At 39.7% G+C, this 15415-nt stretch overlaps 1 protein-coding gene across 2 annotated transcripts in view; it reads right to left on the bottom strand.

Annotated features, from left to right (window-relative positions):
- The window catches only part of PLXDC2 (plexin domain containing 2), a 350669-nt gene that overhangs the window by 179738 nt on the left and 155516 nt on the right, over positions 1-15415 (bottom strand). For both annotated transcript variants that reach the window (XM_067562334.1, XM_067562335.1), the window contains exon 2: positions 13348-13559. In XM_067562334.1, the coding sequence (XP_067418435.1) occupies positions 13348-13559 (212 nt within the window). The remainder of the gene's footprint in view (positions 1-13347; positions 13560-15415) is intronic.

Genomic DNA, 15415 nt, shown 5'->3' with positions numbered 1-15415 from the left:
CAAATTCAATTAATGTACCTATCTGATTAGATGCTAAGCAGATAATTATTAGAGGTAATAGATAATTGACTTTCCTATGTTACAGTAACATGAAGACAGAGCTTTTCAAAGTGGTGCACAATAATATATCCATGTGAGGGCAACAAAAATGATTAGGGGACTGGAGCACAAGACTTATGAGGAGAGGCTGAGGGAACTAGGCTTGTTTAGTCTGCAGAAGAGAAGAATGAGGGGGATTTGATAGCAGCCTTTAACTACCTGAAAAGGGGGTTCCACGGAGGATGGAGCTAGGCTGTTCTCAGCGGTGGCAGATGACAGAACAAGGAGCAACGGTCTCAAGTTGCAGTGGGGGAGGTCTAGGTTGGACATTAGGAAAAAGTTTTTCACTAGGATGGTGGTGAAGCACTGGAATGGGTTACCTAGGGAGGTGGTGGAATCTCCATCTTTGGAGGTTTTAAAGCTGCGGCTTGACAAAGCCCTGGCTGGGATTATTTAGCTGAGGTTAGTCCTGCTTAGTGCTGCTTTGAGCAGAGGGTTGGACTAGATGACCTCCTGAGGTCCCTTCCAACTCTATGATTCTATGACTCCCATCAATGTCAGTGGGATTCATAAAACTTTTTAAAAATCTATCCCTATGGATCTGACACTAGAATTATGTGAGTTAATGTAACAATTTTCTATCTACCCACCTAAATTCTACTACAGTTACAGCTGGAAACAGTATTCCTCCTCACACTTCCTGCCCTGAACTATCTGTGCAGCATTGCTGTATTCTGTTAAACAGGATAGGGCTGTTTCGTTCACACAGGTTCAAGTGAACAACCCTGTACAATTTTCCTGGGAGGTTACATCATACTCAATCCTCTCCCTCTAAGAAGTCCCTTTTATTTCCTCCACACCAGTGCACTCTCTCCCCCATCCTCTTTGTTGCTGTTGTTGTTTTACTTTAGGTATCTTCATGGTGAGGACATCCCAGGGAAAGGTAAAGGACACTGTTGAGGATGAGAAGACTGAGAGGAAAGAGAGAGGTTTACATTCAACCAGCTCTGCAAATCAGTACTCAGCAGCTGAGCGGACAGTCAGTGGACTTCTGTGAGCATGTGCTGCATACACAAATGAATCAGACCTTGAATTCAAGGTTCACTGCAAATGGGAACGAGGTCTGCTGTCAGTATTTCATACAAATCTTTCCAGTGGCTGGAAAAGTGATTCCACTCTATTCAGGAGGCACTTTAGGACCCTTTGAGAGGAAAAGTGACATAGAAATGTAAAATACTATTGTCAAGAATATTCAGAGGTAAGTTCCATTACATTCTGAACAACCCATCTTGATCCTTGCTATTGCAGGTCTATCGTCAGGCTGGCTGGCCCTTTAAGGAAAGCTGGGCTCAGCCTTGCCTATGACCCCGCAGCTAGGACCCACCTGATGGTGATATGACAGTTTAAGGGTAATCGATTACCCCAGCCATGAAAAGGTCAGGAAAAGAATATATAGAGTGGAGATCTCAACTGAGGGGGAGATTGCAGAGGAAGCAGGATTCTCCTGTAGATAGAAGACCCCACAGGGAACATGGTCAGACTCCTGTGGGTGCGGGTCCTGAGATAGGGCTTAAACAGGCAAAAAGTCAGGGAGGAGGACCCAGAAGAAGCAGTACAGGCTCCTGTGAAGGAAAGGCCTGAGCTAGGGCCTACACAGAGCAGAGAGATCCCTAGGGGAAGCTGCCAGAGTACCTCGGGAAGGGAGGCAGTGAGGGAAAACCTGATAAAACCACAATCAACAGAGGAAGAACTCTGCAGGAGGAGCAGGTTAGGCACCGGAGCCCAAGAAGGGTGGAAGACCTGTGAGACCAGCACAGAAAGGAGAAGGTGGGAGGAACCAAAGGGTGGCTGCGTTAAGCACAGACTGTGGGGAAGCAGCACAAAGGGGCTCAGAGGTAGGAAGCAGACCCAGGAAACAGGAGCACAACCAAAGAGGCAGACCTAGCTGTGTAAAATACAGGGTCCTTGGGCTGGAACCCAGAGTAGAAGATGGGCCTGGGTTCCCTACCAGCCTCAGAAGAAGGGGCAGGCAAGCCCAACAAAGGTATAATGAGCTCACGGTGGGGCTGAATCACCCCAAAGGATGGGTCAAGGAATATCCAAAGAGAGAGACTAAAGGCTTTTTTGTATTAAGACTTTCAGTTGAACCTTTTATTACCGCAGAAGGGGACTAAATTTTATGTGACTTGACCAGAGGGCCAAGCTATGGAAGACCCAGCAAGAGGCAGATGGCCAACAGGAGGCACTGGAGTCGAGGATCCCTTGCTGAATCACATCCTGACACAAGGAGGAGCAACGGGTGGTGAGTATGCTACCTTACAAGGTCTTAGCATCAACATGTTAAATTAAGTTTCCTGTGTACTGAAAGGTCTAGGCACCCTGAGGACTGTTGATGACAACTATGAATTTCCTTGCTTTGGTGGGCGTCTAAAAAAAATAATGTGTTGTTTTTCATAGCAGGGTTTTTTTTTTTGGTTTTTTTTTTAAGATTCTCACCAGCAGGCCCAGACATTATAATTTTCAGCTGTGATTGAATTAGCTGTAGTTTTACCAATCCCTGATTTTAGTGTGAGAATAAGGAATTGTTGATGGACCCTTTGCAACAGCAGCTCTCACAGGACTTGCTATAATGAATTCACTCCACCTAAACAAGGTATTGAGACCTCCTACTTAGCACGTGTCAAGATTAACTTGATCTAAGTAAGCAATGAATAAATTCAATTTTAAAAGTATATGATGCTTTTGGCTAGTTTACCATTTTGCAACTGCAAGCCAGGAAGAAAACAGGACAGTGATATATGGGTCTGCTTGCTAGTTAGAAAGCATGACATCACTAGTGGAAAACTCAGCTGGATTAAAAGTGGAACAAAAGTGTGTAAATTAATGACTGTCCCAGATTCTGATTCCAGTCCAGGCTAACATTCAGTGTGCTTTGATTTAGTAGGGTAGGGATAGAGGGCAAGAGTGTTTTATAGCTGAAATATGCTCCTTCTAGACCAGTTCACTTTCTGGCACTTCTTTATAACCAGCACACACAAAAAATCAATGGAGTACTGGAAAGAATGTAAATTACAGTAAATCACTATTTGCTTGCGATTATCATCTGAAAAAGCAACTTCCGTTGAAAACCTTTCAGACACTTCCATTAGCCCCATAACTAAGGATTCCTGGACCATTTGTTTCCTTGTGTCTGTCTGAACAAAGGAGATTGGATTATGCACAGAATAAATTACATTCTTCATCTAGTGGCAAGGTAATTTTCTGGAATAAATTCTTGGAAAGCTTGAATGAAAACATTTTAAAATAGCATTTCAGGAACAGCAAAGTAATTTCCTAAACAGAATATTACAAATTTGGTTAGAGACCCTCTAGGAATATCATGCAGGATTTTCCCCTTCAATTAGTAAACTATTTAACCATTCAGTATCAAATTTTATCCCCCACATAGTAACATTTCATACCTGACTATGAGCCCAATTCCCATGCCATTATTTGCTGAACAATAAATTCCCTGGAAGGCAAAAGATACACCCTGACAGTTTAAAACACATAATCAACATTCTGAAGAGATCCCTCTTCCAGTACGTGCTTAGCTTTTGCACAAACCTCTGTTACAACTTCCTATCCATGAAAAAGACATGGCTTTGTATGGCATTGATACAATGGCAGTGTATCAGATTTAATTTAATATGCCGATGCTTATGACCTGCAATAGCGAGGAGCAAGGTGGAATCTTAGAATGTAATGGAACCTACCTCTGAATTTTTTTGATAATATTTTACATTTTTATATCACTTTTCAATACTTCACTTGGCTGGAAGCTAAACCTCAGATTTGGATAGAGCAAGGAGAAGCAGGACTTCAGAGAGACTAGAAAACTTTTAGGCCCCATCAACAGAAGGCAAAATGCAAATTTGCAGAACAGTTAAAAGAAATTAGGTTTAAATATGATTCCATGTGAAATGGTCTAAGTCCCAACCTAAATTAGAACACAGTGTTTAAAATGCTTTAAAACTTGATTTGATTTTATCTTCAGTGGTCAACCAAACCATGTTTAAATCATTTTACATGGAACTAATTGGAAAACAAGTTTTAAACTGGTTCAGTCAATGTAGTTTGATGCCTGCTACAGTAGATGGAAGTCTGATGGGGATATTTACAGTGAGGGACTGTGAAATGGTGTACAGAAAAGTACTGGTTGTGCATCGGAAGACCAAAAAAATTCAGATTATGAGACGTGACCATAAGAGAAGTCCCAGTCTTCTTCCACCTCCTGGGTGGATCCTTTACTTACAGAGATTGTGTATATTCAAATGCACTATATCAGCAGTTATGAACTTTTAGCTAAAAATGTGTATCTATCTGCTCATCCTCCCAGTATCTGAGCACCTTCCACGTCAAATCAATAGCAACAGCAAAATCCCTAGTGGAATTCATGGGCGCCTCTGGCACTTCTCTCTTTTCAATGTAAAAATTCCGCTCCATAGACATATGGGTATGTGTGCTGGCTCCACCTCAGTCCCTCTCCCAGTACTAGGGTGACCAGATGTCTCAATTTCATAGGGACGGTACCAATATTCAGGGCTTTGTCTTATTTAGATGCCTATTACCTCCCACTACCTGTCCCAATTTTTCACACTTGCGATCTGGTCACCACACCAACTATTGACAGCATGGCTAGTCTGTGACACTTCACCTGGAAGGAACTTACAGCTGTTCACTGTAGAGGTGTTTAGGTGGGCACAGTAACAGTAACTCATGGGATATACAGCATTCTAAGTTGTGACTGTTTTCAAGGGTAGTATGCTATGTTCAGCTCGGCAGCAATTCCGCAACCCCAAGCACATCCCATTGTCGCAGGCGCTGCTGCCTTTTGCTGGACTGTGACTGAGAGCAGTGTTGCTGGGGGATACACAATGCCATGGTTACACACCATATAGCTCTTTCCCCTCTACACAATGGCCTGGCCCATTTCCCTGATTTTCTTTTTAATCCACTTTGCTCCCATCCAGTCATCAGTCGGAAGAGGAACATAAGATGAAGACCAATACAAGCAGAATTCTTCATCAACAATTCTGAAGTGAAGGTGTGTACCCTGCTTGGGCCATGGAGCTCAACAGTTTTATACCCAGGACAAGCAGCATAGACGTGAAACACTGTCACCTATCTCCAACATTCCAAACCCTAGAATGAAACAGCATAACAGAGTATGTGCTGAAGATGGAGTTATTTCTTTATTTTTTTGGGTTTCCATCAAGAAGGTTTTATAAGAGTCCTCTCTTGGCTCTTGGAGACTACAAATTATAGCACGTCCTGCAGGGCTCTTTAAAAGTATCATTTTATTCCATCAATAATTCTATGCAACTGGAAAAATCAATTCCTTTTCAAATCATTTCATTCTAAAATGTTAGTCAAATTCTACCAAATTTGGATTTAACTTTTCACACATTTTAAAAACACTGAAACTGTTTGCATTATTTTGTCTGATGTTTTATAATCCATATTTTAAAACATAATTGTCCATAACAAGGGAAAAAAATCCGATCCCTAATTCATGATGCAGACTAATAAAAGGTCTTATTTTATTACTTAGAGTCCGTAAGTGAAAACATTGTCTAAAGAGCTCACCTTTTGCAGTGAAGAGGGCTACAAAAGTAGGAAAGCAAGATAGTGAGAATGCAATTTAAAATAAAACCATCAAAATGTAAATAGCCTCCCCAACAAACTGAAAGACAGCTCTACATACATACATTGAATTCATTTATAGTAATTTGGAAGCTCTAAGATCATTGAACAATAGTTTTTAAAATCCCTTCAGTCATAGCTCAGGATGAATGAAGAGACTAGAAGATGTGTTCAGTAAAACTATGTGATAAAGAGGATTGCTTTTGCTTAGCTATAGTACATGCTTCCAAACAACTTGCGAGAGAGAGAGCTATTTAAAGTTCACAATATCCGCTATACTGTTTTTATGTCAAAATCCTTCAGCCAGAATTGGCAAGCAAAGCACTGTGTGTGGGGGGGGAGAATTAGCCAAACTGCCAATACATGACCATGACATTGTTTAGTCTTTGCTAGTGAGGCAAGGACTTGTATAATTAAACATGGCCAAGTTTTTCTATAATAATATTATGGAATAATTCCAGCAATGCATTATTAATTCCAGTAATGCCTTATCCATTCATCAAGCTTAGTGCAATTTAGTTGTGACCATTATTTTTGTTTCAGAGCTCAGATCTGTAGTAAGAACACAGGAGCATGTACATTGAAGCCTTTTTATGCTGAAGATGCTGTCAGTCAGTAGTGCATAGCAATTGCTCTCAATCTCAACGATTGTAAAACTCAGTCCCTGTTGTTGTTTTTGCCAGCCAGAATCAGACATATTCACTTTCATAAGTGACTGGGACAGATAAGGAGAAAAGTCTTTTGCCAGGGAGCAACTCCAGGAGAAAACACAAAACAACAATCAGTGCAAAGTCCCTTTTTCAGCAAAAAAACACCGGCCTTGTCCTCACTGGGTCACGACAGCTGGTAGGTCTCAACTACAGGGGCTGCTGGAAATTATATTTCACGAAACTTTTTGAGGAACCAAAGGGGATTTAAAAAAAAAAAAGAAAGAAAAGGAGGAGGGGAAAGAGTCTTCAGCCGGTGACAACCCTGTTTTTGCTGAAGAAAACAGTACACCGCAGGAGAAGCTGAGCACCGTCAGAAGAATAAATATGTCACCTGACTATTGATAAATATATTTGTTTTGCACTGAGTTGGTACTAAATTCTGTAATTCACACAGGTATATGGTAGGTGAGGAGAAGTAAAATATAGGGGAGTTTGGTTTGATTTAACATGTTGAATGTGTGGTTTCTTACTTGGAACTGAATCTTTTCCTGACGAACTGTTGCAATTATAAGTCTTCATGTGAAAAACAATGCATTTCTCACCTTCTTCATAGTGCTGAGCAATAAAACCATTCTGTTAGTGTGTCTGATATCAGCTCTTACCTGTCAATGCTTGAAGCTATTATTTTGTTTGCTTCTGTTCTAATATCTGAAATTGGTGAAAACCTCTAATTTTGAGGTAGTATTTCTTTAAAATGGCTGCAAATGCTATATTAATTCCCATCCCCCAAACTAATTGAACAAATCTTCTGTTGACAGCAATCAAAAATACCGTTTTGAAATGGCCCATTTTCAATGTTTTGGTTTTTTTTTTATTTTAACACTGTGTTGTTTCTCTAGTGTGCAGCTGGGAGATTTTAGAGGTGGCACAAAGAACAGAAAAAAAGAGGTGGTTATAGGTAAGGGGTCAATCAGATTACCAGTGTGCTCTGATAAACTGTTCAGCAGGAGCTGATCAACCATTCATTGCAGTAAATGGGACTTGGAACAGAGAAACAAAACTAGCAACATAGGCTGAGATTCCCTCATATGCAGAGGGCCCACACAGAGCCTGTGCATCACTTACACCTCACCTCTGATTATTATTTTATATAATGTACTAGGAGCTTTACAGACATACTGGGCCTGATTCAGCAAGTACTTAAGCAGGTGCCCTACATTATACACTTGAGTTTACATTTTGATTTCAATGGGAACAGAGTTAGGCTAATGTTAAGCACATTAAACAGTGTACTGTGTCCTAAAACTGATAAATATTAATCATCATTACAAAATATCTACTTTAAACACATGGGATTATAAATAGGAAAATACAGACTGCAACTGCCATGAAATCATAAAAAAAAAAAAAACCCAAGAAATTTTCAAGGTTTAGGAAATAGATACTAAAAAGTGGTGTAGACTTTATCCAATGGGGAATTTCAGAGAAATGGACTGCAAAGTATATTGGTAATACCTTCTTCCATATCAAATGTTATCAAAGCTAAGGAGGCACATGTAACGTTAGCCTCATCCATCTTTACTTTGAGAAAAGTATTGTTAAAGAGTTGTTTAGAGTGTTAGCCACCAGAATAGCATGACTTCATGAGATTAAAATACTCAGGCAACTCTATGAAAGAAATCTATTCTCAGGATTACCTGAAGTGCCAACAGTTTTCAAGAAACACTAGATAAAGTAATGAATGTAGCATAAACATGCAAAACCAGTTAAAGCCTGGTTGGATTATTTTGGAATATAGAGGCTAGAGTATCTAGATGGGGAACTAGAATCACTTTAAACTACCTTTGTGTATACTCGTTCTTCCGGCCAATGAGCACGGATCTGGTCCCCAACATAAAACAGAGCAGCCTGATATTTGTTCTATTGTACACCAGTTGCCAATGGCCAATCTGAAAGCCAGGGATCACTGGGGCACAGCAGCATACTGGCCATGCCCTCTTTTTGTGGCCACACCCTCTCAGATGGGAAAAGTGTGATGTACAAGAAAACCCGCTACTGCCTGTATTTATTAGGCTTACAGATGTTTTGTTTCAGAAGATTACCACAAAGCAATCAGAGTATTTCATGAATCTGGGCCTATATTTACAATGATACTGTGAATAAAGCCAATTAGTTAACAGCAGTGAATTATTATATGGTACACTTCACTTTTTCTTTATCAAATTGTGTGAAGGGCACTTATGTATTTGTTCTAATTTTCTGCGTGAGAAAGAGGTAACGTGAAATTAGGAATAATATTTAATTACATAAAAACTCTGAAACTCTCTGTTTCTCACACTCATTACCTTTTAAGGGACAGACAATAATTGCAGGTATAACTTTTGTGTTTGCTGAATATTGTTGGAAATAAAATGCATCCCTGAATTCCTTGTACACAATAAATAAAAGAGATAGGGTAAACCAACGGTATAGAGGCATACAAATCTTTCCCAACAAGCAAGGAAAACAGGAGGCGTAAAAACCTCTGAAATGGGCTCTGAAGCAAGCTTTGAAAATACAAGATTACAGACATGCAGCAATTTAGGGAGCAAACAGCCTTTGTAGAATGGAGAATGGATGGGAATCTACATAGCAGTTAACTCTCAAACCTATTACCAGGCAATCACCTGTCACAGACAGTTTAAGTTTCCTTGGTCCTTCCTCAGCTCGGTGGGACGGACTAGATGACCACTTAAGTCCCTTTCAGCCCTACACTTCCATGATTTGTGGTTATTGCCTGATAATAAAGGCAATCCAGGACCCTAGGCACACACAGGGCTTTAGCCCTGTGGGCCTGCCTTGTGCTGTGACCTCAGCCTCACTTGGAGTGGTGATGGTAGGTGGATCACCCTCTCCTGCCCTCCCAGAAAGGTAGGGTCAGGCAGCAGCTTCGGATGGCCTCTGCCGCCTTCCTGGATTGGCAGCAGCCCCCTCCTCTCCCCTTGGGAGCAGAAAGGGTGTCAGTAAAGGCTCTGCCTCGCTGCCAGTGAGGTAGGGGTACCCACCCAAGGACCTAACCCACCAGAACAGGTGAAACTGTTTGGGTGGGTGAGTTGAGCATACTGTACTCTTATCTACCTGCTACTGGTTGGACAGAGTTGGCAGGGGCCCCCAGAGCAGTGAAGTTAACACTCTATAGAGATGCATGGGGCAGTTCTCACCGCTCAGAGCTATTGCCGCAGGCTCTCCACAGGCTCAGGCACATTGCTGTGCTGGTCACATTTTCAAGGTGTATGGGTGGGTGTATTCCTTTTTTTTTTTTTTTTTTTTGGGGGGGGGGGGGGGAGGGGAGGGGGGAAGGTTGCAACAGTAAGAGCTAAACGTTTACTGCTTTTTAAAATGAAAGATAAGATTATGATATAATTATGCAGCAGCAGGTGCTTGAGGCCTATACTATCTATGTCTTAGTCTGGCTCTCCCGAAAATGAAGCCACCAGGCTCTGCTGCTTTCCCTCTTCAATAAGGTCCGCCTTCCTAAGGGCCCCACACTTAAGCACATGCTTTGGTTTAAGCAAGTGCTGAAACGCTTTTCTGAATCTGGCCCCAATAGGCAGAATGGAATTCTGCCTAGGAAGAGAGTAAACATTCCCACTCTTACCACAAGTGTTGCAAGATCCTGAATGATGCTTGGGACCTCAGAGAGACTGCATCGGCAGCAGTACAGCACATCTAATCATCACAGACTGAGCTAGCCTTGAGGTCACTGGTTCAGCCCTGACTTAGAATAAACTGCAAATAGAATCACCATCACCACCATTTAGAGGCCTTAAATCCAAAACTAACAAGACTGACTCTTCCTGACTTATGACAGCTTGTGGGGTGGAGGAGTGCTGTGAGATTTAATTGATTGCTTCTAAAGCATTCGGCTGTCCTCTTTCTATATGTGAAAAGTTATTATTATAATACTATAAAATACTAGGAAAAAAATCAATGGAGCAGCACCTACTTATCCCAGGCTGAATTTGTCTCTAGGATTTTTTTCCTATAAGAAAGGTCAAATTTGATATTACACTTAGGAAATAGAATTTATGGCTCCCTTCCCACCCCCCAATTTCTTTCTTCTTGTTCTTGTTTTTTGTTCTTTTTAAAGTTGGGTTGAAACAAGGCCCATCATACTAAGGGAAGTTGTGGGGAGAGATTTTAAGACTATACTGTATGTCAAAGCATCTTTGATATTTAAATGCAAGAGTATAAAATAATTTGGACAAACAATGTTTGTTGTGAATGAGCTTTGTAATGCTTTATTACCATTAAATATAAATAAGAGACAACAATCCTGTTGTGAATTTTCTTCAACAAGAACTACAATACATAGGGAAGAAGGGTTACTAAAAATCAGTATGCCTTTCCAGCACTGTTGATAATCTCCAAAGCTGCAGGAAAGGAATTTACTACATATCGATACCTACAATGTGAATATTTGCTATATAAATATATACATATTTGTTATACACTGTGAATATTTGTTATACAAATACATACATATTTGTGGCTGTGTGTTATAATGAGAATTTATAATGGAATCCAGTACAGTTAAGAGCCACAATTCAGTTACTTTATCCTGCAGTGAAGCCTTTAGAAAAGGAGCAGTATAAAGGGATATTGCACCTGAATTTAATAAAGTAGGTTACTGTGAATGAAGCTTGTTAGTACACACTGTCAGTGAACTATGCTCTCATCAATCCAAGTAGATTTAGGGAAGATATATGTGTAAAAATATCACCACTATCCATATCTGCTCATAAGTATTCTCTTCTAACCCGCACATTGCTACATTTTAATGTCACTCCTGGAATTAAGCCAGTGCAGATTATAAAATCGTAGAATGACGGCAGTACAGAAAAGCAAGCAACACTGCATTAGCCCCTAAAGATAAGCCATGAAAAGTTCAGCTACATGAACATTTTTGTAGCTACGTGTCTCACTTTATCAACTAAATAATCAGAAGCAAGATCTGTGTCGTGTCTGACTGACTAGTTACATATGTGGTCAGGTGGGAGTATAGGAGGCAATAAACAACTCATAAATCAACATATGGGTCAAGAATATCATTTACCAGTCCATAACTTCCATGTTAACGCAAACAGAACATTCAATTAGCACAGTGCAAATTGTAAAACTGAAAAGAAAAAAAAACAAAAAAACCTTCCCTTGCCTCCCACCCAGAAATCTTTATAATTTTTTACTGAAACCCCACTGTCTTCACAGATGGCTTTTTATTCCTTCTGTATTTGTTGTTCTTTAGCCAAAATAAATATTAAATAAGAATAATAAATAATACATTAAAATAGATGTGCCACAAAAACTGAAAGTTGTTTTGTTCATTCAAGAATAAGTTCTCCTAGAATTAAGATGTAAATGGTACTATTGTTCTGGAAGCAGACTATAAAGAGTAGAATTGTATAGGATTTAGATTAAATAACTATTTATTCCAAAATGTATTCTGCTTCAAGAAATATGGAGTACTTATCATCATTTAAACAAACAACATCAAGTAATTGTTGCTTTAAAAATATCAAGTCAGTGAACACTGAAGTCTATACTTACATGTAAAAAGACAAAATCTAATCAGATAGTAGATTACCAAATTACAAGTGAAAAAATAGCTCAACTCCAAAAATACTCAGCTACTTGTCACCAGCCAATCAGAATGAAGAGTCTTAAAGATACTTAAGATCAAATTCTGCACTCAGTTATACGGGTGTAAACTGGGAGTAACTCCACTGATGTCATTAGTGTTCATCTAGATTTACAAAGGTATGAATGAGAGGAAAATCTGGCCTTTCAGGATCCTGAGCAAATCACCAAAGTTTAGTTATATATTATAGTATCCATACAACAGTCACAGCTCTAAGGATCCATAGTCTACTGAGGTCAATGGAGAATCTTTCCAGTAACTTCAATGGGCTGAGGATCAAGTCCCAAATTCAAGAAAGAATGTCCCAGCATTTCACATGCAAGGCTTCAGATATTAATGCTTTGAGAGGGTACCGTTGTGGTAAGGTTTCGGATGGAATGGAGAGGGAGCTGCTCGTTTCCATGTCCAACTTTGAGGACTTACCCCTTCCACACCCAGGTTCTCGGCCACCAAAAGACCAGATGATGTTGCGCAAAACAGAATTTTACCAAGGCTTTTATTATGGGTCACCTTTGTGCTTTCTCTCATACTGCTCCTCACTGCTTGAAAGAAGTATCCTCTAAACATCCATAAAGCTATCTATCTTTCTGCAAAACCCTCCTTAAAACTCTCCTTTGCTGTGGTGCCTACAAAAAAATTGACAATTCAGCTGCTGGTGCGCTGAGACCAGAACCGCTATGCTAACCAATATTGTCTCATTATTTCCTTGTACTCCCCCCATCAGAGTGTCTGCATCCATCTGTTTTCTTTTGTTTTATACTTAGATTCTAAGCACTTTGGGAAAGATTTTTGTTCTGTTTGTACAGCTCCTAGCACAATGAGGTCCTGGTCCATGACTAGGACTCCTAGGTGCTACACTAATACAAATAATAAATAATAAAAAGTTGCTCCCTTTTTTATATACTATTCTCTTTTTCTTTTCTAGTTCTCCAGCAAGAACTTCCAGTGACTGCCACGAAGCCTCCCCTATCTTGTAAAGCAAGGAGACAGACAGCTTCCATCTTGAAATAACCAGTGCAGTGGGAGAAACCATCTCTTTTCTCAAGAGTTACGATTGTCACTCCCTCCCAGACTCTCCAAGCCTAGCAACTGGAGAACAGAAACTGGGCCAAACAAGATAACATGTTTTATAAACTGTTAGACCATTAGGTTGGCCTGAGTTATTGGAGTTTAAATGCACTGAACTCATCTCTTTGCTTTTAAAAACATTTTGTAGAGTTCTGGGACTTTGATTCATGCCACCACTCACGGTTTAATTCACCAACTAAATAAAGTTCACATGGAACAGTTCTCTACCTCAATCTGTGTGGTGTTGTCGTGTCCCTCGTCAAGTAGTAGGTCTGTGAAGCCCCCGGGTTCTGAGGAATCCTGCCCCACGCTGGCTCTGTTAGTATCGACTGATTTGAAAGACTCTGAGTGCCTTTTCCACCTGTGACTGTATAGGTGTGAATCCACTTGTACGTTTTCCTCCACTCGAGGGAAGCTCTGAACAACTTCATAAAACACACCTGTTTGACAAAAAGAAAATAATAATAATAATGTAGGGGACAGATGATTATTTGTCCAATCAGCTATCAGCACTAATCACTTTGTTTTATTGACCATAAATGGCAAGTAATAGTGCTAATAATTATAAGATCTGGTTATTTCTTATGGAAGAGGCTTATAAAATTAAACAGAAGTTGATAATCTTTCTAAAGACTCTGTAAACAGTCCTGTTTAATTTAATAGAAAATTATATATCTGATATGAATTCTATAAAATGATTTTAAAAACTCTACAGAAAGAATTTCATTTTATTAAATTAAAAAGATTTGCATGATTTTTGCAGAACCCTACTAAATTTCTACAGACCACTGTTGTTTTCATCCCTCTCTATTTCATGCCTTTGGAAAAGCCTTTCCATCACAGAAGGATTGACATTCTCACTATTGACACTTCCATCTACCCAAGCGCCCCCTCTCCCCAAACCAAACCAAAAACCTGAAACAAACAAAACCAACCACCCTGATGAAAGCATACTGCAGGCAGAGTTTTACCCCCAAAAGGGAAGAAAAAGAACAAAGTCTGCTGTTGATTTTTTGTGGAAGGCATTCAGATGTTATGGTGATGGGTGGCAATTTAAAACCTTACAATAGATATTAAATACTGCAGGACTTCCCTATAAGATCCGTTTCAGTATAGAAAGCAAATATTGCTTGCTGTGTGACTAGTGACAAATGCTAATGTGAAGTCATTAGACACTGACAATGCCCTTAGCACAAATACGTAGTCTCATGTGATGTGTTTTATCCCCCTCCTTTTGGGCTTTACAAGTATACTTTTCCTCTTGCAGTGATCAAAAACACCACCATCAAAAACCTTTGAGCAGTTTCCACTTTGCTCGATACAACAGATGAGAAAAAATGCATTTGTTAGTTTACATTAATTGTATTTAATTTATATAACAGTACTTAGCATTTATATTTTGCTATATATCTTCAAAGGTCTGTACTGATATGAACTAATCTTTACTAAACCAATGTAAGGTAGGTAAGTAATATTATCCCCATTTTCTGGATGGAAACAACTGACAAGAATCTTAAGGATATACTAAAATATAATGTAACTGCTGTAAATGTACATGGTACTTTACCAACATAAATTAAGGCACAATCCCTGCTCATAGACAACTGGATTAGAACTCAGGAGTTTCTGATTCCCAATCACATGCTTAATCCATTAGACAGTGTTACCACCATATTAACACTACAAAGAAATAAAATATTCGCCCAATCCTGCAAAACATTTCTTGTATGAATAAGGATGACTCACCCAAGTAAGGCCTTGCAGAACTGGGTCCAGCATTTGGATTGGTTAAATAACATTTGTATTTGCATGGCATTGCATAACTGACCAGATGCAATGTAGTTTTTCATATTCCTCTGAAATATTTGATATGGTGGTAGGATTCATGAAGATCAGGAGGCAGGATATAGGAATAGGAGATTCACAGTCCCAGACACTTTGCTCATATTTTGTCTCTAAACACCATCAGAAGCAATAGTTTCAGTAGTCTGCATTGCCATGCAGGAGATCAGATTTGACCCTTATCCTCAGTGTCCTATCCCTTGGAACATGAAGGTGGGAGTGCTGTGCAGGCAGTGTATTCAGCTTTCCAGGGAGATAAAAGGTCTTTGGGTACTCAGTAGTAACCCTCCATCTGATTAAAGAGGAGGGATCCAAAAGAGACCTCAAGGGAAGAGGTACAGTAGAGATAAGGGTGGGGAAAGAATTTTCAGGGTCTTCAAAGAACAGTTACTTACCTTGTAACTGTTGGTCTTCAAGATGTGTTGCTCATGTCCATTCCCAATTTAGGTATGTG

The sequence above is a fragment of the Emydura macquarii genome, unplaced genomic scaffold, assembly GCF_026122565.2.
Source record: "Emydura macquarii macquarii isolate MOO-44397 ecotype Brisbane River unplaced genomic scaffold, CSIRO-AGI_Emac_v2 contig_2422, whole genome shotgun sequence".
In the NCBI taxonomy this organism is placed as follows: domain Eukaryota; kingdom Metazoa; phylum Chordata; order Testudines; family Chelidae; genus Emydura; species Emydura macquarii.
The sequence above is the reverse complement of the archived record's forward strand: the minus strand, read 5'-3'. Positions and strand labels throughout refer to the sequence as shown.